The 27,288-nt window shown below is 32.1% G+C and overlaps 1 protein-coding gene across 2 annotated transcripts in view; it reads left to right on the top strand.

Moving 5' to 3' along the window:
• The first annotated feature begins 16,520 nt into the window (after positions 1–16,520).
• Positions 16,521–27,288, top strand: part of LOC143252821 (MFS-type transporter SLC18B1-like) — a 35,731-nt gene continuing 24,963 nt past the window's right edge. For both annotated transcript variants that reach the window (XM_076505564.1, XM_076505565.1), the window contains exons 1-2: positions 16,521–16,657; positions 20,339–20,815. In XM_076505564.1, the coding sequence (XP_076361679.1) occupies positions 20,549–20,815 (267 nt within the window). In that variant the 5' untranslated portion in view covers positions 16,521–16,657; positions 20,339–20,548. The remainder of the gene's footprint in view (positions 16,658–20,338; positions 20,816–27,288) is intronic.

Consider the following 27,288-nt stretch of genomic DNA (forward strand, 5'->3'; position numbering starts at 1 on the left):
TGTGTGTGATATGTTTAGGCCTGGTGGTTAAGGCACTCAACTCGTAATCCGAGGGTCGCGGGTTCGAATCCCAGTCACATCAAACATGTTCGCCCTTTCAGCCGTGGGAGCGTTATAATTTGACGGTCAGTCCCCCTATATTTTGTAAAAGATTAGCCCAATAGTTGGCGGTTGGTGGTGATGACTAGCTGCCTTCCCTCTAGTCTCACACTACAAAATTAGGAACGGCTAGCGCAGATAGCCCTCGTGTAGCTTTGCGCGAAATTCAAACCAAACCAATTTTACTAGAAAATTAATTAAGGCGCATTTCATAAAATAAAATAGAAAAAAAACACTGCATAAAAACATTTTAAAACTCAGGTGAAGAGCGAATCGTTTTCACCTTATGCTTGCTTCTCGTATATGGTTCTAACCGAAACTCGTGATAAAAACATGAATTCACACATAAAAATGTAATCCAATAAATACCTTTTTCAACTGAAACTATGCGCCATTTAATTTGTTTTTAAACACAATCAATTGTATGTGTTACAGCTCACACAACTTTGTACTTGGGTAACACAGTCTTTGTTGTTTCGAAATAGCATAACGTTTGCATTAATTTACAAATTGTTTTCACAGTATTATCTACTTATATCGTACATGTATCTAACAGACAGATATACATAGAAAACTAATGTAAGAAACGAAAAAACATTATTACTTTCAACCAATAAATCTCACAATGTATTAAATAAAGTATATCTTAACTTGTTTATTTCAGTATAGTATGTCAATCAGAGTAATACAAACACTGACTTAACCTTTCGTTAAGGAATACTATACTGACAACCTTGTATTTCGTTGGATCTTTATGATATATGGTTTTTCATGATAACGTGATTTTTCCTTCTTAAAAGAAATCACACTTGCATTCATGTTCAAGAACGAGCTGGGGTGACTTCAGATGTAGATACTACCATTAGTGACAATATTTTCCTTCAAACCACTTTAGATGTATTACAACAAAGATTCAAAACTTTAATAATTTGATGGCTCCTGTGAAATGTCGATATGTCTGAGAACTCATAAGGTTAGAAACCGGGTTTCGATACTTGTGGTGGGCAGAGCACAGATAGCCCATTCTGCAACTTTGTGCTTAACTTCAAACAAACAAGCAAACAATAATCTGACTTTGAACACGTCAAGGAACTTGATATATGAATACCTTTAACTCTTAAAAACTATTTAACCAATTTGGTAAAGCGATAAACATATTACAACCCTTATTTTCCTAAATAATATTTCATGATTTTTAGCGTAAACTGAATAATGCTTTTGTCGAGAACACTTCATGTTGATTAGCATAAACTAGATCACGTGACACCTGATAGTTCATTAAACGATCTATGTTTACGTTAAAACGTGAGAAAGGTAATGGTATTTACAGTGTTTAACAATTATGGTTTAGCTGTAAGTTAAAAAGTTGTTATTATAAAATTGCTGATGTTCTGGTCACCATTAATCATTTAGCGACGGATCACGGGTCAAAGTCCATGCTTTCGCTTTTGTTGACATGCAATCAAATTTTTATTGAATTACTATATTACGAATTAATATAAGTAAGTTTGGAATCAAATTATAGAATATAATTCAAACTTAAATATTATATACGAGTTATTTTTTTAATTTAGTAAATATTAAAATAACCCACCTAAATATAAATTTTAGTGAATCACATGGTATGGTAAAGGCATCACAGGTTAAAATTAGATGTTTGTGACGTCAAAATACTAAGTTTACAGTTTCGTACAAATTAGAAACTCAAATTATTAATATTGAAAACCTAGATTATAAAATAAGAACTTCATATATTTTTATTCTGTTGAGATATGGTTGTTATTGTTTGAATTAAGCACAATACTACACAATGGGTGTGCTCTGTCTACCACGGGTATCAAAATCCGGTTTTTAGCGTTGCAACTCCGCAGACATACAGCTATGCCACCGATGGGCGCTGAGATATGGTTCGTGTACTGAATCAAACACATGACTAGAAGGTAAATATAATACAAAATAATAAATATGTATAAATAAACAACGTTATAAAAATTAAGCTACTTAATTTTTTGTATTTTTGTGCTATACTTTGTTGTCATTTTAGTACGAACAAAAACATAATTTTTATTTATTTTCAATTTTTTTTATGATGGTTACGAGGTTGGTCAATTGACAGACCCTGCATAATGCATAGAAAATAACAAAAAATATAAAGTCTAGCTGAAAACGAACATTTGTAATATTTTAGGAGGTTTTTAGACTTTAGAGATTACAAAAATAATATTTCAGCTTCTTGCGACGAAAAATAATTTTTAATCATAACACTTGGAGTAGTAAACAAAGAGACTCGATGTTTTTACAAAAAAAGGAATAAAATTACTTTATTAACAATATGGTTTTTGTGTACAAAAAGCTTCTAATCTTTACGAAACGTTTGCCAAATTTGTGAAGGTACACCTACTTTGTCAAAAGTTATAGGGTAAATACGAATGTGTACATAAACTCGTGTATATCTCAACGAGCCTGTGGTGAAAGAGTTAAAGTAGTTTGCTTATCATCCGTGTAACCTGGTAAGTAAACTCATTTTGATCCTACAGTTGTCATTATTTTTCTTCCCTTACATATTAATATAAAAAATTGTATAATAGATATTATTTAAATATTGGGTACATCTTTTTTTATCTGATCATTTGCTTCACGATTTAAACAACTGTTTAACATATTCTGTCTTCGGGTCTTTCAAATTAATCTTTTTTTTTACTCTTCCTTCTTATATTCTTACCAGTCATCAGTAATAATGTAATTACAGATTGATTGTTTTTGTTAAGCCCAAAAATACACATGGGCTATCTGCACTATATCCACCGCAGATATAGAAAGCTGATATTTAGCGTAAAAAACCTTCAGACTTATTGGCTGAGCCGTCTAGATTAAAATTGAACAATTGTTTCTCATCGTGTTTTTCAAATGTTCATGTTCAGATTTTTTTTCTTAGCCGTAAAGTTATATATATTAGCTGAATCATTTAACGTACAATAAATACTGTAAGTCAAGTTATTTATCATATTCATACAATACAAATCCGTAAGTGAAACAATATCACAATTTTTTACATGATTACATGAAATATTTTACGTTATTCAAGAGTGACTGGAAATATAAATGTAAAATGATTTCCAGTTTATTCAACTTTAACTACCGTTAAATGTTATCAGCAATAAATCATCTCAATGTTTTTAATTAACCAATTTCTTAATTTTTTTATTACTCGGAAAAATACAGTTTTTTTATTGCCAGACTGTTAAAAGAAAAAGCGTTAAGAGTTTTCTTTCCGTCGTAAATAAAACAACAAGAATGTGATAAGAATACTGCTTTTGTCAATAACCTGAAAAGGCAACAACCAACTCCTGATGTACGCTGTCTAGTAGATAAAACGTTCAAGAAACAATATATCAGCTTTAGATAACAGACTTTTGTATGAAAACAAGTTAACCTCATTCGATAACAAGAAGCAAATAGAAGTATTTACTCATCACTAGGTAGATAGGTTCAATATGTCACTGTCGTTTTATAAATCATCGAAATTTTTGGTTTTATTTTATTTTAGTTATTATTTTTTCACAAATTTATAGCAACTGTCATATTTTTATTTGTTTTAAACTAAAATTACTATTTAGTTTGTGACAAAAGTTAGCTTTTAAACCAAACTATTGTTTAGTTAGTTATATCAGTTTACTTAAAGACAACCAGAAGAAATAATAATTTGTTAATACTTAACTACATTTATTCTTTAACCCAAACTATGATATTGTGCATAGATATTTTATTGAAAGATGTTTCGTTTTGTTTCATTTCTCTAAAAATAAAACTAGATTTGAATTTCAAAATTTTTTTTTTTTAAATTGCTTATAAACCTATTGTAGTAAGTTTGGTTCCTTTAGGAGTTTTTTGGTGTTTTTCTTTTGCCAAATGCACATTTTAATTTCATAATATTCTGCTCCAATAAAACTCATCATAATATCACGAGTAAGAGGTGAAGCATTAACAGTAGTAACAATATCCTGGTTTCTGTGTTAATTACTACATTACGATGATATGATCTAGAATACAGAAACAGATAACGTATAGCTCATAGTCTAGAGCTTATAAAGTTTATTCATTGCTCAGTTAAAAGTAGAAACAAACCTAACAAATACTACAGTGGGAATTTCAGAATGTGATCATTAGAAATACGTAATGTTTAAACTTAATCAGTAATAACCATAACTTAATTATCAAGTCAATATGATTGTATAGAACGGTATGATAAAGAAATAAATCATGATCAACAATAGATATTCTTCACATGATGTCACAAATTTATATCCTTGCACTCATCTATCATCTTGTTAGTCAAACAACAAGTCTTAGTTATCATTTTTTTCTTTCGAACATCTCATGGATAAAAGACTTATTTGGTAAGTATTCAGTATCAACAAAATAATTACTTTAGATGAAACAAGAGGGAGTCATACTTGTGTAACTAATGGTAGGTTAGATGATATTACCAAACAAGGATATTATACAGACCACTGTTGGGTTTCATGAATGAAAGCAAATTGAGGATCTCAACCGACAAGAGGCCTGGATATCAATTATCTTCAAATAATATTTCAAACGTTCGATCTACGATAATTTTAGAATGGATAAAAATTAATTCGTTTGTTGCCAAATGTTATGAAGTTAGATGTAAGGAACATTGGTTGGTGTTGAGAGAGATGATAAAACGGCCAGCTTTTTGCCAGTATCTAAGGGATTAAGGAATTACATCATTCTAAGTCGTTTTTCTACATTCAGTCTGATTTAGAAGCTGCAACTACCTTTATTATTATGAGTTGTTGTAATCCTATATAAGGGAAACAGTTGTCGTGGTTTTTTGAGAAAATTATATAACAACAAGTGTTTAATTAACGGGATAAAATTAAAAGTAACAGAACTGAGGGAGACCGAATAAACTAAAAAAATGGTGAAGAAATAAAACTTGGTTCTAAATGTTTGTGATATTGAACGTTGAAATAAACAGCAATTTGTTAAGGTATATTAGTATGAATCAATTCGTGATAGATCTAAGTACAACTTAATAAAGTTGAAAGGAAAGTGCAAGTGCACCATGATCACAACAAAGTGAGTTAAGAAATGGTTTACAACTTCAGAACAAAATAGAAGTAAATTTTTATAGTCATGCTTTAAATATTTATTGTTTTGTTCGTTTGTTTGTTTTATTTTCAGGGAGACCAGTCAGCTTGTATGACCAGGGATGTAGATATTTTACACCCGATGGGGGAGATGATTTTTGCAACCACTTATGTGGACTGTTCAATTTGCGAATTGATAATCTCTAATTACGTGAACCTGAAAACTGTAAGCAGTCACAGAGTAATCTTGTTGCTACAATACTTCAAGGTTTCCATGTAGGTTTGTATAAGTGAGGTGTTGTGAACAGTTTTCAAAATGTTAATAGAATAAAAACAAATGTGTCACAAATTAACTGCCACATGAATTTATTCCTGCACATTGCACAGCATAAAAAGATGGTCATTATACTTGACAAGGTTACTAATAACTTTCATTGCATGAATTACGTTTCAAATATTAATAAAATTAGTAATTACCCTTGATAAGTTTATATCTACTGAAAAACTGTTCATGTTGATTGATAAAAATAATTAAAATGTCTTTGCGAACTCTTGAAAATTACACATCAATACAATGTAGCACATAATTGTTCATACTTTTCATTGAACTAAGATTCATTTAGTCCTCCAGTCTACATGTTCCCAAACGTATACCTCCTTTGTGATGATCTGTTTATGAATTATTTCATTAGCTCTTCTATATTTATCTTGTTGACCTCGTCTTTGTGAGTGTGACAAACTGCCACATGGTTGAGGCGGCACTGAGACATAGTTGACCTTAACCACGTCTTCAACCGTCTTAATGCAGAAAAGCTGCGTTCACATTCCCAGCTGGATACTGGACATACAAGCAAAATTTTCATAAGAAGAAACACTTCACTAAACATCTGCTGGCTAGTTTCATGCATTTTACAGTAAGCATCCTTCGCACCTTTCAGAGATACTGCTTTTGTTGTTCCTTTGAACATGGGCAACGGAAACTCGAGCCGTTGTGCAGAGATTTCTGGATAGAAGTTTATAACCGAGTTGTCAATCTTGCCAGATGTGATCATATTCTCAAGTGCCAGATATTGCCTCAAGTCATTGTTGTCTGTATTGAATCTAGTGGTCAGATGTTCTATGACTGTGTCCACAAATTCAAAATATTGGCTTCTGTAGTAATCTCTAGCTGTTGCAGAATGGTGTGCTGAGCCATCACCTGTGATCCTTCTGGGAGGTCTACGAATGCGTGGTAGTTCAACAGGCACCAAATCTAGGGAAGTTACCTTTTTCTCAGCTTCATCAAATATCTTGTTGTAATTTTCCTCTGTTCGCAATACCCGCAATTGCTCAACTGTCATTGCAGTTGCTTCAATAATGCCAGATACTGTCGCTGAATTTACTTGGAATTCAGGTTTAGTTTCTCTAATGTAGCTAATGGATGCTGAGCCATCAACAATCCTAAAACTGTCTTTCCTTTGTCAAATCTGTCCAGCAGACCTCGTGTTTTTACTGCTAGATCTGATTTTTCATTTGCTAATTCAGACAAAGAATCAACAATGTCACTGTAGTGATAATTAGCACATGTAATTGCAGATAGGCGGCACAACAAGCGTGTTGGACACAGTGGGCGGAGGTATTTAACTGGACCATTGTGGCTGTCTAATGATACAATATTTTCAAAAATTGTCTTGTATTTGCCTGACCTCTAAAGCAAGAAACCAAGTTCATGTACCCACTGGATAGAATCTCGAACACATTCACAAGCTTCAACTGCATGTTGCATTATTAAATTAGCCTTGTTTACTCCCCAGTGAAAAAACAAAGCTGATGGTTGCTTCTCTTTTATTTTTGCCTGGCATCCACTGTACGCACCATTCATGTTAGCGGCTCCATCATACGTTTGTGCTTTAATCCTGACAGTGGTAAATTGAATCTAATCAGTACATCAAGTATAGTCGAGGATATTGTTTCACCAGTTGTATTGGAAACACTGTACAAACCAAGAAACGTCCCATGGATGTCAAGGTTTTCATCTACTACACATATTGCTTCCTGTTCGGCACCTGTAACATCTTGAGTGCCATCAATCATTAATGCAAAGATTTTAATTTGCTGCACTTCGTGTGCTATATTCCTCAGTATTTGATGGCTGAACATCTCCATTATTTCTTTCTGAGCCTGTGGTGATGTGAATGTGGTTTTCTTTGACAAGTAGGCCGTCAACTCAGGATCTTCCTCTTCCAGGAGCTTCATTAACTGCAGGAAGTTCCCCTCCGTATCAGTATGTCCACGTAATGCTAAACCTTGACGCAGTCAGAAACATAAACTTCTGAATATTTTGACTAGACTTCTTTTGCATTCTTCCTGCTCCTTCTTTTTTCCATCATGTAGCTGGACAGTCACTGGAGCTACATCAAGTGAACCTTCTAGAGATATAGCGAATCTGTGCTGAGAGGAGGATTGGTGTTCGTTTAATTTCTGTTTTGCCTTTTTCCAGTTGCAAAAACCTGTGGATATGGAGGTATACTTCACTGGCCTCTCCAATTTCCTTGTAAAAAGGCCTCTATTTTCCGCCTTGACACAATGAAAGCATATGACTTTTTGAGTCTGATTGTCGAAGTGCAGCCATGGGAACTATCAAACCACTTGCCCTGGAAGTTGATATTTTGAAATTTTGCTTTCTGTCGTGGTATTAGTTGTGCGTCTGGATGATATGGCTTTCCACACTGTACCTTTGGAGTGTCAGATTTTTCATTACTGCACAAACTTGTTTCACAACTATCTGGTGAATTATGATGTGCAATAGTTGCACAAGCAACTTGTATACTTAGGCCTACTGACTGATACTTACGAAGTATCGCTTAGATCGAAAACCTTAGAAGCATGCCTGTATTAAAGATTTACATTTTAGCTACTGAAAAAGCCTACACCTAGGCCTAATTATATAACTCGATTAGTAAGAACACGAGAATCACAAGAACAAACACACAATTTGCAGACCTGTGATGCAATAAGACAATTCAACAGACCAAACTGTAGGGGGGATGATTGTATGCACCATACCCCCACCTAAAAAGAAGAGTAGATGTATCCCACCCATTCCCCCAGGATCCACGCCCCTGTGTATGACACAAACACCCAGACTAAATGAATTCACACAACTAACGGTGAAATTACTCAGAAAGAAAATAATAAGATACGGATTAACAAAAATCGCCAAACAAACTGTTCAGGAATTAGTAATTAATTATTATTTCATTATCTAAAAAAAAAAAAACATAGAAATATTTGAAAACAAGATACTTTAATAAAAAAATGCCGTACTTAAAAATGTTTTATTTTCCCAATCAATATATATATGTGTGTCAATAATAAAGTAATATACATCTCTTTTGAGTATACAAAGTTATGATCTGATTTCATTATATATGAATTTAAACTGAGTAAATTTAATTTAAATAATTTAAGCTGCTTCAATTACCACGGAAATCATAACTGAACAACCAAGAAAAACCAACTTTAAATAACTGAAACCTTTATTATCAAAGATAACCAAGGACCGAGAACCTGATAAACAAACAGTCTTGCTAGAAAATTAAAATCTAGATTTAAAATTTCCTTTTATCACTAGTATTTCAGTGATATAAATGATAAAATGAATGTTCATAATTAAAGTTTATAAATTAAGAATACGAATACATTTCTATATATTACTGTATTATGGAAAATGTCATATAGATCGTGATTTAATCGTCCTGATGATGTATTATATTGTGGCATAATGTAAAACTACTGTGTAGATGAATAAAATATTTAGTTACCAGTTAATTTGTTGGCCTCACTTAGACAACTTGATTGTAAAAATACGACAGATATTATAATGAAATGTTTTATATTTGTTATACAATGTTATGCAATTTTATTGCAATTTATTACATACACATTTGATACATACATTTTGATAGATTGGTATTGCTCATCATGTAAAGAACTGCTGTAATATCTGGTTATATTCCTGAATCTTGATAATTCCAAAATATATAATTACAACTTATAAACCAGTAATTTATTCCTGTAAAGGAAAATAATGCAGTTGATACTTAAACCGTTTAATCAATCATTTTATTCTAACACTGCAGTATTTTAACATATCCTGTCACTTACACAAAACACAATAAACAAGAAATAATTGTATACACTTATGCGTATTATATTTACATAATAACGACAAAGAATGCACTATTGAGTGTTGAAACGACAATGTTAAAAGCCTAATTAAACAATCATTTGCTTGTCTGTCAAGGTTGTTTGAACTTGGCCCACAAGATTGTGCTGGCTTGGAGAAAAACCCAAGATGTCGTGACGTCATTATAACTATCTATTTTTTGACACTTTCTTTAATACTTCTCGCTTGGTGAACAATGCTTTCCAGTTCACGAATTATTGATACTCGCATCATCAGCTGATGACTTTTGCCCTCGTTTACAAACTGACACGAAAGTATGAATGTTTACGTAACTTCGGATATCCTCAAGTTGTGCATTAAAAGAGTAAGTAATCCACGACAGCTAAGCATTGATTTATGTATATAAAAAAGACTCAGTCTGTTCTCTTAACTCGAAAGTTATCTATGCATGTTGTAGGATAAGCCTCTTAACCAATAAAATATCAATTTGCATTAGTTTATAATATTTTTATTTCACATAACCCTCGTAATGTCGGTTTTCTGTAGAAACGTTTTTGTGATTAAGAAATATTGAAATCACCAATAATAATAAAAATACAAATATGAAAGACAAATTGAGCTCAATAATTAAATACACCATCAAGATAGACAATAGTCGACTTTACATTAATATTATATAAATTATTTAACACTAGCTGACGTAACCGTTCAATGCATGTGGAAGACATATGGGCCCTACGAGTTCGTGTTAAGTTTGGTGACAATCAATCCAGCGGTCGCCAGTTATAAAAGGACACACAGAGAAAGACTTTTATCAAATAATGGTGTTTAATATTATATCCCTCAACTCCAGAATTAGAAAAGCTAGGCTATTAAGTATTGATCGCTAGACGAATAAAAACATTATTTTTTTCATTCACTAATCCAGCAACAAATATCTGTTGATGAATGTATATATCTTGATGGAAAATGTATAAGCACGCAAATTACGCTCATCCTAAACATACTACTATCAGTCGGTATCTGTTAAATATATTTTGCATAGATTTCTCAAGTAAGTATCAATTAATATGAAACAGACGACTGCAAGGTCCTTTAATATGCTCGTTTCTATTTACCTTACTGTTGTATTCATGTGTCTGTGGTTACAACCATATTTAATTATTCAAATCCCTGTAAACAAAAATCCATTCAATATTTGTTTTGGTGTTAATTAAGCAGAAATGTGAACTGATTTAACATAAAGATCCAAATTTAAACTTTGTTCACGTGACAAATGTAATGGTAAACAAGGCTTGAGCGAGTGAAAAAGATTTTAGGCTTAAGAGTGCGTTTTCATCGTTGTTTAAAAATATTTGTAAACATTCAATTGAAAACTTTACGGTAAACCTCAACTACAAAACTCTTTGACGACATAATCTTAATCACGCACGATATAGACTAAAACTAACACTATTATATCTATACTATTTTGCTCCTAAATATAATCTGAAAATAAACTGTAGTCTGGCAAGAAGCAAATAAACCTCTATTAGGATACTGATGGCTGATTGGATTTTGGTTTAGTCCATTCAATTCTGTGGGTAACCTTCCATGTGTAAAAACGTTAACTACATTGAGGCAAAAGTCCAATGAAGACAAGCTGGTTTTGAGAACGTAAATGACCTTCGTTCCGAACTTTGTTCACTTGTTCAATAGTTTGTTGTGTTTCTCTTGTTGTCTTGCAATTATCCATTTTGTTTTTCCTTTATGTATCTTTGTACAGGTAGTGAGGATATGTCACTAAACTTTCGTTATTTTTTTACTCATATTGTCATACTTTACATCATAAAATATATAAGTGATAAAAATCTTTAAATAAACTGTTACGGAAGGAAAATGGCAGAATAAAAAATCGGAACTTCATTGAGTGTGAAATAGTTATCTATTATCTTAAAATTAAAATGTTTTAACAGTTGGGAATTAACAATTTTGAGTAGTTTTGTCCTTCAACCTTCTAACAAGTGCACTGACATGATCCATTGTTTTGTGAAATGTACTGAACGTTAATATAACTATATTATTCTACTGAAATTTAACGATAGTATTGTTATGCTATCACGTACATTTCGTTCGTGTTTTAGTAATCCTCTTAGAATAACTTTTTTAGAATAACAATCAGTCATATTTTTGTCGAAAATAGACTGAGGGATTGTGTTTTTCTGATAGTAAAATGCTACCTGGAAATTACTTTCAAAGATTTTTATATAGCATGTTATTCAAATAGTTTAATCATAGAATTTGAAAACAAAAAAAAAAACAAAGGAAGAGCCATAAATTTAGGTTCTCACGTTTTAACTAAAAATGGTATTTCAAAAAATGAAAGGACAACCAACATAAATAAATGAGTTTTTCTGTTATAAAACTGAAAATATCATTGAGTGAACACAACCTGAAACATTCGTTAAACTGAAATAATCCAAAGCAATAATTGAAAAACTTGGTAAAAATTAAGTAATCTAAAACAATTATATCATCATAATATCTCAGGTTTAGAAAGAAACTGATTTTCAAGCCTTTGAAAATGTTTTAAGCTAAGTTTTTCATCCGTTACCTATTGTTCGAATGAACTACCTATGTCTGAACTTAGCGATTGCTACGACGCGAATTAGTGGAAATCACCGATATTTCATAAACTGGATCTAGTTGCTTTTGTTTGTGATCGATGTATAGCAGTCAGATCTGCTATATTCTTTTTATTTATTAAATAAGCTTTTTAGATAAATATCAGATAGAGAAATTATGAATTGGATGGATTATTGTTGTATTGTCATTTGTAATAGCTGAAAAAGTAAATGGTCGTAAAGGTATAATTTTTGCATCAAATTCTTAACACGAAAAAACTATTTCACTCTGGAGCTTGCAAAACCTGGGTAAGACTAAAGCTCCTAGTAAACGCTAGGTGGATAAGGGTTGCATGAAAATAAATAGTTTGTTCGAACTGTTAACACTTATGTTAATAAAGATAATGTCGAGAAAGTAGCAATACGAACTAAATTGATTTCATTCCAGCTATGAATATTCTCCTAGCCATTATAGATAAAGTAGTAAATGCTCAAAAAGCACAACCGTTAAAAAAAAATCTATCTGTGTGGTTAACAATGTGGGAAGAAGAGAAGAAGAGAGAAAAAGAACCTGAACAAACGTGAGACGGCTGAATCAACTTTTGACATTGATTACGTTCAAGTGTCTTGTAACATGCGAAAACTTGCCACCATATCTAGTAGCAGAGATTTAAATCTAGAAATGATGGATAAACCACAACTTGAATCTTATCATGTTTATCTCGTACACTAGTGGAAAAATGACTAAACAAAATTGTTTGTTTTTGAAATTTTGGAAAAAGCTACTCGAGGGCTATCCGCCCCTAATTTTGCAGTGTAAGACTAGAGGGAAGGCAGCTAGTTATCACCACCCACCGCCAACTCTTGGGCTACTCTTTTACCAACGAATAGTGGAATTGACCGTCACATTACAACGCCCCCACGGCTGGGAGGTCGGGCATGTTTGGCGCGAACACGGGACCCTTGGATTACGAGTCGCACGCCTTACGCGCTTGGCCATGCCGGGCCTGCTAAACAAAATATACAGTGTCAGACAAACCGAAATTAGAAAAATATAGATGCCGTTCAAGCATAAATGCACCATTTCTAATAGTTTTAAAAATGCAGTTAAATTTACTGTTTTTGTTTAAGGAAGAGTTACAGAAGACTGACTAATAACAAATGTTAAGTCAGAAAAACAAAAATCTTTATAGTTTCACAAAAGAAAAAACATCATATAAGTCAGAAAACGTTTTTTCATATATATATATATATATATATATATGGTAAAATGATAAAAATGTTCAGTTTTTGCACAGAACTGCAAAATATTTTATTTCTGCCTTCTGACAGATGAAACTATAGTTTTTCAACGTCAAAATGGAGTACACTTTGAATTTTAACTCCCCATTTATAGAAACAGCTTTTCAGTGATTTCATCATAATTTTGGGATAGATGGAACTGATATTAATGCAAATTTAAAAAATTACAGCTGATAAGAGTCACGACAAGAAAAGGAAAGACACAAATGTTTATTATTTATACAAAATTTAAAAAGAAAGACGTGCTGGAATTTGCTACTCATGTTCACAGTTATGATTTTTTAACATTGTCGTTATCAGACGCTGTTAACCCTTACAAATAAGAGTGAACATATCTTTGCAATACAAGCGACTTCAAATGTTTCTACCACGCTTTCAATTCAGATTAGAATCCTACTGCAGTATCCCACAATTCCAGGTTAAGTATGTCAAATAATCATTCTTATGATACACATTCAAGGAAGTATTTACTTCTTCGTTAACCCACTTTTTTCAAACATCCAGTACTATTCCTTAACGTTTATTTAACCCATACCTCAAGAGAAAGAGACGCTACAATAGCTTAGCAAAACGAATATAAGCTCTCTGAAATCCCTAATTTTGCACGTAACATTAGTCTGAAGCTAAAGCAAGAAACATTAAATCCTGTTCATTATGCGCAAAAAGAAATTACACAGAAAGATAGAAAATATTATCCATGAGTAAACATGAGTAGACCTACATTTTTGTAATTACAGAAGAGTACAATGGAGCATTCATTACTAGCCATGAAATTACTGTTACTGTAATTTAAGCTGTGGCATATTTTTTAACACGAAATATCTAAAAAAACCTAATTTAGAAAGTTAACATTGAACTCACATTAAGATATACAAGCATCGTAATGACTATTGGATTTCAATGTAGATAGTTCGAGAACTATGGTACTATAAATAAGCCAAATAAAATACTCGCAATGAATCGATCAACACCTACTTAAAATACGTAGCCCATCAATTTGCCGTGGTTTCAGAGAGAATTATTAAAAAGTGTTCCTAAATAATTGACGTTAATATTTTTATCCACTGCTTTGTTGACAGTTGCCACCCGCTAGTTCAGCGGTATGTCTCCGGATTTACAACGCTAAAATCAGGGATTCGATTCCCCTCGGGGAGCTGAGCAGATATCACTATGTGGCTTTGCTATAAGAAACGAAAAGAAAGATTTGTCCCCGCATGGCCAGCTGGGTTAAGGCGATCGACTCATATTCTGAGGGTCGTGGGTTCGCATCCCGGTCGCGCCAAACATGCTCGCCCTTTCAGCCGTGGGGGCGTTATAATGTGACGGTCAATCCCACTATTCGTTGGTAAAAAAGTTGGCGGTGGGTGGTGATGACTAGGTGCCTTCTCTCTAGTCTTACACTGCTAAATTAGGGACGGCTAGCACAGATAGCCCTCGAGAAGCTTTGTGCGAAATTCCAAACCTGTTGACAGTTTCTTTTATTTCAACGTAATAAAACCGTTTTGAATGAAGCTTGCGAATATTTTTTCTCAATTTACAGACATGACATTTATAGACTTTATAGTAAAGTTGATATATGCTCTCAATATTAACAAAAAAGTTATGAGTGTGGTTTCACATTTTTTACTAAGTTTACAATTAATATATTTTACATAGAGATAGGAGAAAACAATATCTTAGTCATTTCTTAGACGTCCAAGTGAAAAAAAAATCTTTGTAATTCTGTTTACCGTAAGAAAATATGTAGTGACTTATACACTTAATTTCATACAAATCTCTTTTAAATATAATATTTTTAAACCTACTTTAAAAAAAAAACGTGTGATATCTGCTTCTGACTTCACTCTGAAATTTTATAACATATTACAAAGTAGTGGTTACACTTTTAATTTATTACTTGCTATCACCCAAACATTTTAAAAAATAAAATAAAACCTACCAAAAATGCAATCAAAATATCAGATAGTTCTTTCGTATTTTAAGGGAAACAAAATTTTAAAGACACGGGTATGAACTAACTAATCCTCTTGAGTCTTATATCCAATATTATAGCAAAAAACAATCACCCCTCAGCCTTCTTGAAAAACATTAAAATTGTTGGATCTGGGTCAACAGATTATAAATTATTTGTTAAAAAAAGCTATTCTATTCCTGATAATCGCCAAATAGTAAATAAAAACATCAACTAGCCAATGTTATCATTTGTAGATTTTCAACTTTTATTCATTTACTTCATTAAAGTTTCGGTGGTTTGTGCTTCTATTGTAACCTTTCTCTTTATTTCATCTTATATCATTGCCGCGTTTTTATCATACATTCCGCTTTATTGTTATCGTTTAAATCTGTGTTCTTTCTCAAATTTTCTTTGCATACAAACTTTGCTATAAATACCTATTATTGTTTTATAGTTATAAATCTATGATGCAATTTGAAACAATTTTTAAATATCCATAATTAAAGATTGTTTGCTATTACCATGTTTCTAATATTTGTTATAAACACATACTTTCACAACACTGAATACGTGGACATTTTTGTAGAATGTGTGTTTATTACACAAAATGTTAAGTTTAAGTTTTCGTATTTATAGACTGCTATGTATGTCTTACTAGGTCTTAATACCACTAAAACATATCTGTTTTTTAGTATTCCTTTATAAATTATATTTTGGTGACAATATTGTTGTAAGTGACACTTAATTAGTCATTTAAAATTAACTACTGAATTGTCTGGCGTAAGAAAATACCGATAATTAGTTTTGAAAATGTCAGGCGAATACATTTTCAGTGGTTACCCGAGACTTTAATCAAAATTATTTAAACAAAAAATAAATAAATAATGTAAATAATTGCTGGAATTTGTTTAATGTATGGTATTTCCAAAAATTAATTTGCCGAAAATTATCACGAAAATTTCTCATGAGTTGTAAACCTTAACTCGCTATCTATGGGAATTTTCTATCGTATATTGAATTAGTACACTATGTGGTTACATAAAATAAGTAAATATAATCTGTAGGCCAGTTAATTACGTAATCATCCATTATATTGAACAAAAAATGTTTGATACGATTGTTTACATGATGCAAGTTATATCTGTTGTAATACTCTAACTTTAGAATTTATCCTATCATCTATCTACAGTTAACCTAATGGGGGGTACTAATCGTTTTCACTTGTCCTCGTGCTCGATGAAAACTATTGTGACGTCTTGTGATAATGATGTATTTGAACAAATTGGACTTGTTCTGTAGCTGTCAGCAACTATAGTAACTGAAGCACACGAAACATAGTTAAAGAGTGTGCAACGTACGAGCAGATGGCGTTGCTTTAATTCGAAACTGTTACTTGAAGAAAAATGAAAAAAGGATTGTAAGTAAGACAGCTGCTATTGTTCATATGTGTGTTGCTTGTTTTGTTTTTATTCTTGTTTCTAACGTTGGTCAATACTATTAAGTGAGCTAATGATACTTCCTATCACAAACAAATAAGTTTAAAGTATACGAAGAAGTGCCACATACTCTTAGGAAAAACGAATGACGGAAAATATTATATCGCATGTCACGAAACTTATTCATGCATAAATTGTTATGTAGGAAAAACAAATACTATCTGTGACATTCGTTGAAAACGTCTGTTAAACTAAAGCATAAATCTTACTAAAATGTGTAGTTTAGCCTTCAAAAATATCTTGTGTATATTATAAATATATCTTTATGGTTTACAAATTTTGCCCTCCCAGTCACGGAATTTCAAGATATGTACAAGGCCTGGCGCTATGGATTATCATAATTGTATTAAATAATTTTAAGCCGCAAAAATTAAATTAACATGCATGTTACAATACTAAAACCTGATTGTCTAATTAGAATTTAATAATATAATTCCTGTTAAAAAAAGAATTATTAGTCCAGTAATAACGAATTATATCAGTAACTTGTCACCGTTGACAAGTTAACAATGTACTTAAAGTGTATTAAAAGTTATTTAAGACATATTTGGTTTGATAGCTGTAAGAAGGACTAAATACCATATTTAAAATTTTATTTTAGCTATGATATCAAATATTAAGCGCAATAATATCACTTTTACGTTAATTATAACAGTTTCAGCTAATGAAAACTGATACACGTAACTTTTATCAGTTCAATGATAGCTTTCATTCACTGCTAACACAATGTACACATTGTTGAGACTTTTGTATCAATTTATTTTTTATGCTGTAAAATAGCTATATTGATATTAAAAATTCGTTATGCACTGAATCACACTGAAACAAATAATAAAACACTAAAACTACTGAACAGTGACCTCTCTTCCCGAATGTTAAATGAAATAATGGCGGACATTGATTACAGACATGCGTATTTCTAACACTAACTACATTTTCCAAGATGTGATTTAGTAATGCATGTGATGTACTAGATTTTAATTAATAAAAATAATGTATGAGTACAAAATAGGGAGAGAAAAAACGAAAACTACAAGAAAGTTCAAACACTTTTAATGAGTGGTTTATTCCTAAGAAAAAGCTGTGGCCTAGTGGTCGACATGGTAGGCAGAAGATCAGTGAACCAAAAATTCCAACCAAGATTGTTTGCAGAATGCACTCTGCATTTTTAAATGTGGGAACATTATAACTATGACAGTTTAGTATTCTATTCGGTTAAGTGTATCAGGGTAAACGACGAGTCATGCTGATGTTTTGCTTTTATTCTAGTCGCAAGTTTTAAACCAAGGATTGTTATTCCTGAGCCTTGAAATATTTGACCTGAGATACGTTTTCCAAAAGATGTCTTCCGGGTTAGAAATATTAAAATTTGTTTTTCAGCAGGATCATAAAAACAGAAACGCAAAAGAAAAGATGGATCGCTGTGTTGAATAACACATTCTGTGTATTCTAAGTCTTCTACATTTCGCAACCCTCAGAATGTATTGTTTCTGCTCTTGCGTCTCACTCTCACATAAATTCTCCACCTCCTAGTTTTCCTAATTGTAGACCTTCTGATACTCCATTTCAAGATAATTCTTATATTTTTGTTTATTATATATTATTATTGAATATAATTTCTTTTTTATCATATATTTTACTTTTGCAGTTCATGTTTCAAAGTCTCCTGTGTAGTTCTGAACATTACTTTTTACACAAAAATGTATTCGTGTTACTAGTTGTTACATCTATAATAACCCTTCTCTTTATTTCTCTTAACTTAAACACTACACATTCACAAGTACTATTTCACAACTTAATCAAGTTAATAATAACAAGAAACATCACAGGCATGTAGAAGATCATGTTTAATTATCTATTATTCGCACAAACCGTTTTGAAATAAACATATTTCATCTTAAACAAATGACTTTCTCATTAAGCGTAAAATACGATTAGCTTACTGTGCTTTGTTCACTGTGGATATCGAAAACCATTTTTTACCTTTATAATCTATTATACATACGATTAAACCGTGAGGGTGGGGACAGACAAGTTTTAAAGAGGCGTTGATGTGTTCAGTAAGTGAAAATACTATTGGATATAAAGAATAAAATTATATGTCGATGAACCTAATAAAAGCTATCAGTGTCAAGTTTGTTTATTTTTTTTAAATTAAGCACGAAACTACACAATGGGCTATCTGTGTTCTGCTCACCACGGATATTGAAACCCGGTTTTGCACTGTAAGAATCCAAAGACATTCCACTGTGCCACTGAGTGTCTGGTATTAAGAATACAATCTAATTCAAACCTTTTGTTTCCCCAAGAAATATCTAAGCGTCAATAAAGTGAGTTTGGATACCTACTTCCTCACAGAATATAAATTTTGAAAGGTTATTTTAACGTCTTGACAGTTCAAACAAGTGTGGCTTATGTGTCCTTTTAGAGACGTTTACATTATAAAATCGTTGAGGCTCAAGCAACGTCACAAACATATTCTAACCAAGAAAGTGACCTTGCATACATCTGAAATCTTAAGCTATCTCCAACCTTAACATACATGTTATTCATGCAAATCTTCTAGGAAGTTTTATTTCTTTACTAATTTCTTGCTTAATTAGTAGTGTATGAGGAACCACACTTTATCATTCTACTTATATGCGACTTTGAATATTTAAATTTTAGCTTTAATATGTGGTATTATATAATGGTATCTATCTTTCAATTGGTCGACAGGATTTAGCGACAAATATAAGTACTCTTATTGGTCCATTGTCCTAGTAGGACCGTGATGGAGGGTAGATATATCTTGCTCACAGAATATTAATCGTAATTCATAATAACGGTTTGCGTATTTTAATGTCGTGAAAAATTGTTGCAAATGTAAAACATGGCATAATGAGTATTATGTTTGGTACTAATATAATTCCAAAATCTCGACTATTTTCAGTACAACACTGCCATGAGTACGTATGACAAAATGTTCAGTAATTGACCTTTACCAGCAAGACCATTTATCCTGTAAAATTGCTGAGCAACGTAAAGCCAAACACGCAATAACGAATTATCTTTTATTCGAACTAATTACACGAATATCTATATATTTAATTTCCAGAGCAAATTTTTATTGCACCCATCATTTCTTATGTTCTTACATTTCAAAGAAAAAAGCTTGAATATATTTAAGAAATTAATATGTCTTAACTCAAAAGAAGTTTATATATATATTAATGTTCGATATTAGGTCTCTTTTTTTTATTTTCCTAGCTTAGTGTACGAAGTTTCTGTTTAATCACTTTCCTGTAAAGGAAGTCAAGACTAAACAAAACTAAAGACAATTTGTGACTTTCCAGAGATTTTTCCAGAACCCATCTCAATTTTTTATACAAATCAAATACCAAAGCTTACTTATTTGTTTTCAATTGAAATGATTTTATTTTTAAATGATGTACATTTTTTATAATTCTTAATTATTTGTATTAAACGTTTTTTTTTAATATCAAGAAGCATGTAACTTGTAATATTGAGACATAATATTCATATATTAAGGTTATTGTAAGTTTTCGATATAGATTTATTTTCGTTTACTCACGCTGGATTCAATTTCTATGCTCCTTTAGGTAAACGTATGCAAGTAGCTGTATTAAAAAAGTGTAACTGGGAGAATAACGCTGAAACAGTTGTAATATTTCCTTCCTCCGTTTACAAGTGGCCTAAACCAGCGAAAAAATATTGGATATAAAATATAAACGAAACGTTGTTAACAAACCGAAAGAAACTCAAATATAAAATACGTTTCTGTATTTAGCATTAAGCTGTAATATTGGAAGATGCCTAATATGTCAAAGGAAGACAAGAATCCTTTGTTAGAACAGAATTCTTCTGAGAACAAACAGTACAAATCTGTGGAAGATCAAAAGGAGCCACTTTCTGACAAGAAGAAATTATCAGAGAATGATAACAGTTTGGAATGTAAACAAAATAATAAGAAGCAAAGGTTCACAAGTCAACAGTGGGCAACGCTCTTCACCCTCGCGTTTGGAAATTTTTGCATAGGAGCAAGCATTTCGCTCCAAGCTCCATTCTTTCCTCAAGAGGTAAGTTGCATTCAAAAAGTGAATTAAAACACGTTATTGTTCAATTACTTCCATTCAAAAAATACTTGCTTACTGAAGTTTGGCTAAACTTATCTAAGTTCAATTAAAAGGTTATTTAATGAAATGTTTTGTATGCCAGAATAAATAGAAATAGTTTTAACTAAATATTATTTTATAAGTTTTTTCTATACAAAAATACTTGAATTGCTAAAAAAATGTTTCTTTGAATAAAACAATGATACAGATTAACCACTCAAATTTTCATACCTCTAAAAGTCGGAACGTAACAGATAATCAAATGATCTATGTTAATTTAAGATACAGACGCGGTTGGAATGATAATCTTTATAACTAAAAAATTAACGTACTTGCCTGTAAGGACATAAGAAAGAGTTTTGGTCTAAATAGATCATCCTCAACCAGAAAAATAAAAATAAAATTATCAAAAGCCAATTACCATAGTTTAAGAAATATTCAAACTTGATCTGTGCTCCTAAAATTTAAATCTATTAACTTTAACATTAAAGTTCGTATATCCATGTATTCCATCATACCGCTAAAACAGACTACCCCCATAAAATTTCTTATTTAAAACTCTACTGTAGTTTAGTAAGAATTTTGTTTGTTTTGAATGTCGCGTGATGCTATACGAGAGATAACTGTGCTAGCTGTCCTTAATTTAACAGTGTAAGACTAGAGAGAAGGTATCTAATCGTCACCACCTACAGCCAACTCTTGGGCTACTCTTTTACCAACAAATAGTGGGATGGACCATCACTTTATAACGTCTCTACAACTGAAAGAACGAGCATGTTTGGTATGGCAGGTATTCAAACCCACAACCCTCAAATTACAAGTCGAGCACACTAACCATCTGGCTATGCTAGGAAAGTTTAATAAGAAAACTGTTTTTATTAATTCATGTTTCGGATCTGTTCCATAACAGTACTTTATATGGGTGTTTTATATAATGTTACAGGAACTTAACTTCAAACTTGAAATAGCTGTAAGCAAAACCCAGAATTTATGTTTTCTCATCTTACCACATTTACATTAATGTTAAATAAGCTTTTCAACAATGACATCTAAAATTTTCGCTTTTTCTATATCACCATGACTTTCTCTCGTGAACGAAATGTGACTTTTAAATTGAGATAACTCAAGATCCGTAGTTTTATACGATATGAATCTAGTTTTCCACATTCTTAACTAGTTATTAAAACTGTCACAATAATTTAAATTCAGATGTGTTTTAGCACCTTAAACGAATTTAAGAATATTATTTCCAAACAGATATTTCATTTTATACTACATATATATATATAAAGTTGTTGACAATGGTTTCAAACCTCTTCTGATCACGTTATCTCAGTTAGAAAGATAACATTTAAATAGTAATTTTTATGTTCATCTACATTTTATATTTTCAACAATTTCATAAACATCCACAGGCATTCTGTAAGTCAAGACATATAACATCATTTAAAAGTGATTTAGTTCAAAAAAGAGGAAAGCCTATGAATAAAATTCTTGGTTGCAAAACAAGAAACCCATCCCCCAAAATCATTCTGAGAATCGTAAACAAAACACTGATTTTTGATTATTTTTTTCTGATAACTTTTGGTAATAATCTCTAATTATAAAAGTCAAACTAAAAGGTCTGTTTGTCCTTGGACTCTCCTTTAATCTATCATAGATCTTACACTTAGCAATCTTCCAATCACAAAACAAAATTCCTGGTGTGTAATTAATGCTATACGTATATAGTTTCCTTCCTTACCATGGTAAGGATATGCCGTTATTCAAAAGGCTATCTAATTATGGCAATGGGTTTGGAATTAAGCACAAAGCTATACAATAAGATATCTGTGTTTTGCCCACCACGGGTATCGAAACCCGATTTCTAGCGGTGTGAATCCACAGATATACCACTGTGTTACTGGAGAATTATAGCAATAGTCATAACAATATGGTCGAATTACGAACTAGTTATTTATTTTGTATACAACAAAAAGAGTCAAGGATATGTTTAAGCACCGTACTAAATAAACATTATCGTTCATAGCTTAATGGTTAGCGTTCAGGGTTCGAGAGTGTGTGCTGCTGAACATGTTTCACAATTACAGAGTTATAAATATAACAGCTAATCCCGTTTTTAAGTTTGATGAGCAGTTGCTTACTTGCTTAAAGTTAAGCACAAAGCAACACAATGGGCTATCTGAGCTTTGCCAACCACGAGTATCGAAGCCCGGATTCTAATGCTGTAAGTGCGCAGACATGCCGGCTATTCCACTGGAAGGCTTGAAGATCACAGTAAGAACTTTTGGTAGTAGATTCTTTTTTATCTGCTCTCTCTCGCTGGTCATTAGTTCAAAATTAGGAACAGAATATTTGAAACCTACGAGTTCTTAGATGTCAACTTAGCCCCCATGAGCTCTAAATAAAATTTCCAAATCAAATAAACGCCAATTTTATTGTTATTTTCATAAAATAGAGAATGAGTGCGATTTCCAAAGCGAACATAGCATATGTACAGCTCATTATACAGCTTTTCACTGAAACAAACAAGGATTAATATGTTGTGCTTGTTTTATATAAAAATCACATTATTCATTGAAAACTTTCCTTTATTATTTGCAATGTTTTGACGAGAATAACCCCTGTCAATGTATTTTTTCAATGATTTTTATTCGCATGGCACTAAGGTTGGATCTAAAAATATGCTATATACTGTAACTTGATTATTAGTGTTTTTTTGTGGTTGTTTAACAGTCTGTAAGGTTTCAAACATATTCTCTGTCTGCTGTTGTTGCTATTTTTAATCTTATATTTCCTGAAGCATTAATTAAAGTGATGTGCGTTGGCACTAACTGTTCAGCAATATACATATAAATAATATTTAAAATATCTAACTGGTCATAACGACATCGGTATGTAATTCAATAGCGTGTGTGATTTTGTCCATTAGATTGTACAACAGACACAAAACTCGGCTGGTTCCATTACTTATGGTTCTTACAACTTAAAATACTGGATAAAAAGTGCATTTGTTTTCAGATAACGCTAGTGTTATTATTATTTTATATGATTGCCAATTAATTTAAAGGACATATTACTCGCTAAACTTGTTGACTACTTGTTTCTAAAAACACCTCAACTACAAACATTTAAAGGAAAAAAAATTCTTCAAACGTATACGAAAGAAACTATAAAGTTGAAGATTTGAATTATATCCAAGTTACTCGTTGAGAACCCTTAATTTCAACTGGTAAAGAGAAGAAAAAACAATTAGTAACAGAATCCTGTAACTCATAATCTGTTTGAATCCTTCTCGGCAGTTCCGAAATCCACGATTCTACCTCAGTGCAAACCTGCCTCATAGTTGAAGGCTTACCAATTACTAAATGCATTTATTGTTGTTTGTTATTAAGCACAAAACTATACAAATAACTACCTGTGTTCTGTCTATCACAGGTATCGAAACCCGGTTTTTAGCATTTGAAGTTCATGCACATACCGCTGTGCCACTGTAGGGCTCTCAGTAGAAAAGCAGACCAAATATTATTTTAGAAAAATTCTGATAAGTGGACACTGCATCTTTTAATAATCATATATCGCTTATATATATATATATATATGAAGTAGCTCCAGGTTATAACAAGTATCAAACAATCTCACTGTTTATATTATAAATTTATCATGATTCGTTACTAGGCTAAACAAAAATCATATGATGGTAGTTTTCTCATGAGGAAGCCAGGCATGGACATGTGTTTAGGGCGTTCGACTCGTAATCTAAAGGTCGCGGGTTCGAACCCTCTAAACATGCTCGCCCATTTTTAAGTCGTGAGATCATTATAATGTGACGGTCAATCCCACTGTACTTTAGTAAAAGAGTAACCCAAGAGTTAGCGGTGAGTGGTGATGACTAGGTTTTACTCTGGTTTTACACTGCTAAATTAGGACGGTTAGCGCAGATAGCCCTGGTGTAGCTTTCTGTGAAATTCAAAACAAACAAACAAACGAGTTATTAAGTCTTTCCCTAAATGTTCGAATTTTTGAGATATAAAACATCATTAACTTAAATTGGAAAGCATATTTGAACTAAGATATTAAAAAGTCATTACAACCGAGAGTCCTCAGGTGGGACAACGGTAAGTAGTAGGATTTACAATCCTAAAATCAGAAGTTAGTTTTCACTTGATGGCACAACAAATACCCCAAAATGGTTTTGCTGTTTGTTTTGAATTTCGCACAAAGCTACTCGAGGGATATCTTTGCTAGCCGTCCCTAATTTAGCAGTGTAAGACTAGAGGGAAGGCAGCTAGTCATCACCACCCACCGCCAACTCTTGGGCTACTCTTTTACCAACGAATAGTGGGATTAACTGTCACATTATAACGCCCCAAAGGCTGAAAGGGCGAGCATGTTTGGTGCGACCGGGATTCGAGCCTGCGACCCTCCGATTGCGAGTCGAACGCCTCAACACACTTGACCATGCCGGGCCTTGTAATTTAGCTGTATGGAAACACACACACAAATCATAATAATTGTATAAAAGGTCGCGTCTTTTTTTTTGTTGTTGTTGTTGTTTTGCTTTAAGTTGATTCATTTCTTTTATTACTTCGGTTTCTTCTTCGAGCCAAAGCCTTAGAACATATCGAGGTTTAATACGCGCCATGAGCATTACACAGACAGCTTATTGCATTGTTGTTGTTTTTTTATTGTATGGTATAAACAGTTAAACAGTCGAGAATTAATTAATGTCTAGTCTCGTGCAAAGTGAATCAATAATCGAACATAAACAATGAAGTGCACAGTCATGTTGGTTTAGTTTATTTATATCACGACCTCTAATAAATTTAAATACCTATCTTCAGTTTACAATTCAGAACTGCTTTACAATAGTATTACAGAGTTTCAATGAACGAATATGCCACTGCTTTGGACTTAGACTCACGAGTATACGTTTAGTAATTTATCTACATCACAATTGTTGTTTTCCAATATATATTCCAATAAAACATGAACCATTTGATAATCATTAGTATCAATTTGAACTTATGTCATGTTCCTGGTTTCTTAAGCTTACCTTTCAGTATATTTATATATCCTTGAATCACATGCTGTTTAAAAATATTTTAGAGGAATGACAGTTATGACTCAAAATGAGTTAATAGACAGACAGTACCGAATGATAATGATGTGTGAAATAATACACATCAGCTGAAACAATGGCTTGAGTAACAGCATATTAACGATAGCAATGGCAGCAGCAACTTTCGCAATTAATAAATAAGGCTTATATGGTTAGATGTACATCGTGTTTAGATATCGCACATCACCATAAAACAATTAATCGCTCCGTGATAGCGAAACAAAAAACAGATTAGATCTTTATGTCATTCATGTATTCTTTATTTTCTTCGCTGAAAGTACACGTTTTAGATAGAAAGAGAAAGTTCACAATTAAATACAATGTTGTTTGATATGTACTTGTTATTTAATCAAAAAATGAAAGAGAGAAAGGTTATAAAAGGGTTTCAGCTGCTTTTATATATAAATAGAAGATGGTAATCAGAATTAGTATTTCCAGAGAAATATTAATAAAACAAAATCTAACTTAAGCTTCAACGCATGATTGTACACAAATTAATGCAAACTGTTAAAACATAAAAGGTATCAACTTTTAATTCATTTTGGTTATAACCCTAAACTGTATTATGCCTTTTCCTAAGAGAAACCTGTGTGTAATTTGTTTGTTTTTGAATTTCGCGCGAAGCTACACGAGGGCTATCTGCGCTAGTCGTCTCTAAATTAGCAGTGTAAGACTAAAGGGAAGGCAACTACTCATCACCACCCACCGCCAACTCTTGGGCTACCCTTTTACCAATGAACAGTGAGATTGGCCGTAACTTTTTAACGTCCACACAGCTGAAAGGGCGAGCATGTTTTGGTGTGACGGAGATTCGAACCCGCGACCCTCGGATTAGCAGTCGAGTGCCTTAACCACCTGACCATGCCGGGCCTTGTGTGTAGTATGGTGCCAGTTTGCCTTTCCTTCAGTCAATAGTTTAAAATTAGAGATGACATCAATTAACCTTTGTAATTTTATTATACATATATTTTTCTAAAACTATCATTTGGATTTGGTAACTCAATCAATTAAACAACTTACTTGAGCAATACGTTAAAATATAATTGATAATAATAATAAAACCTCGTAAATGTTTAAGAACAAAGTGATTCTTACACAATTGGAAGTTACTAATTATTGTAACACAAGATAAAATTTAGTTTATTTTACTTTTAAATTCATTATACGTAAATTGTCCCTGTGGTATATTATTGTTTTGTTTTGAATTTCACGCAAAGTTATTCGAGAGCTATTTGCGCTAGCTGTCCTTAATTTTCAGGTGATGAATTAGAGGAAGGCTGTTGGTTACCCATCTACTATCGTATTCTTTAACTAC

The sequence above is a fragment of the Tachypleus tridentatus genome, chromosome 6 (genome assembly GCF_004210375.1).
Source record: "Tachypleus tridentatus isolate NWPU-2018 chromosome 6, ASM421037v1, whole genome shotgun sequence".
In the NCBI taxonomy this organism is placed as follows: Eukaryota; Metazoa; Arthropoda; class Merostomata; order Xiphosura; family Limulidae; genus Tachypleus; species Tachypleus tridentatus.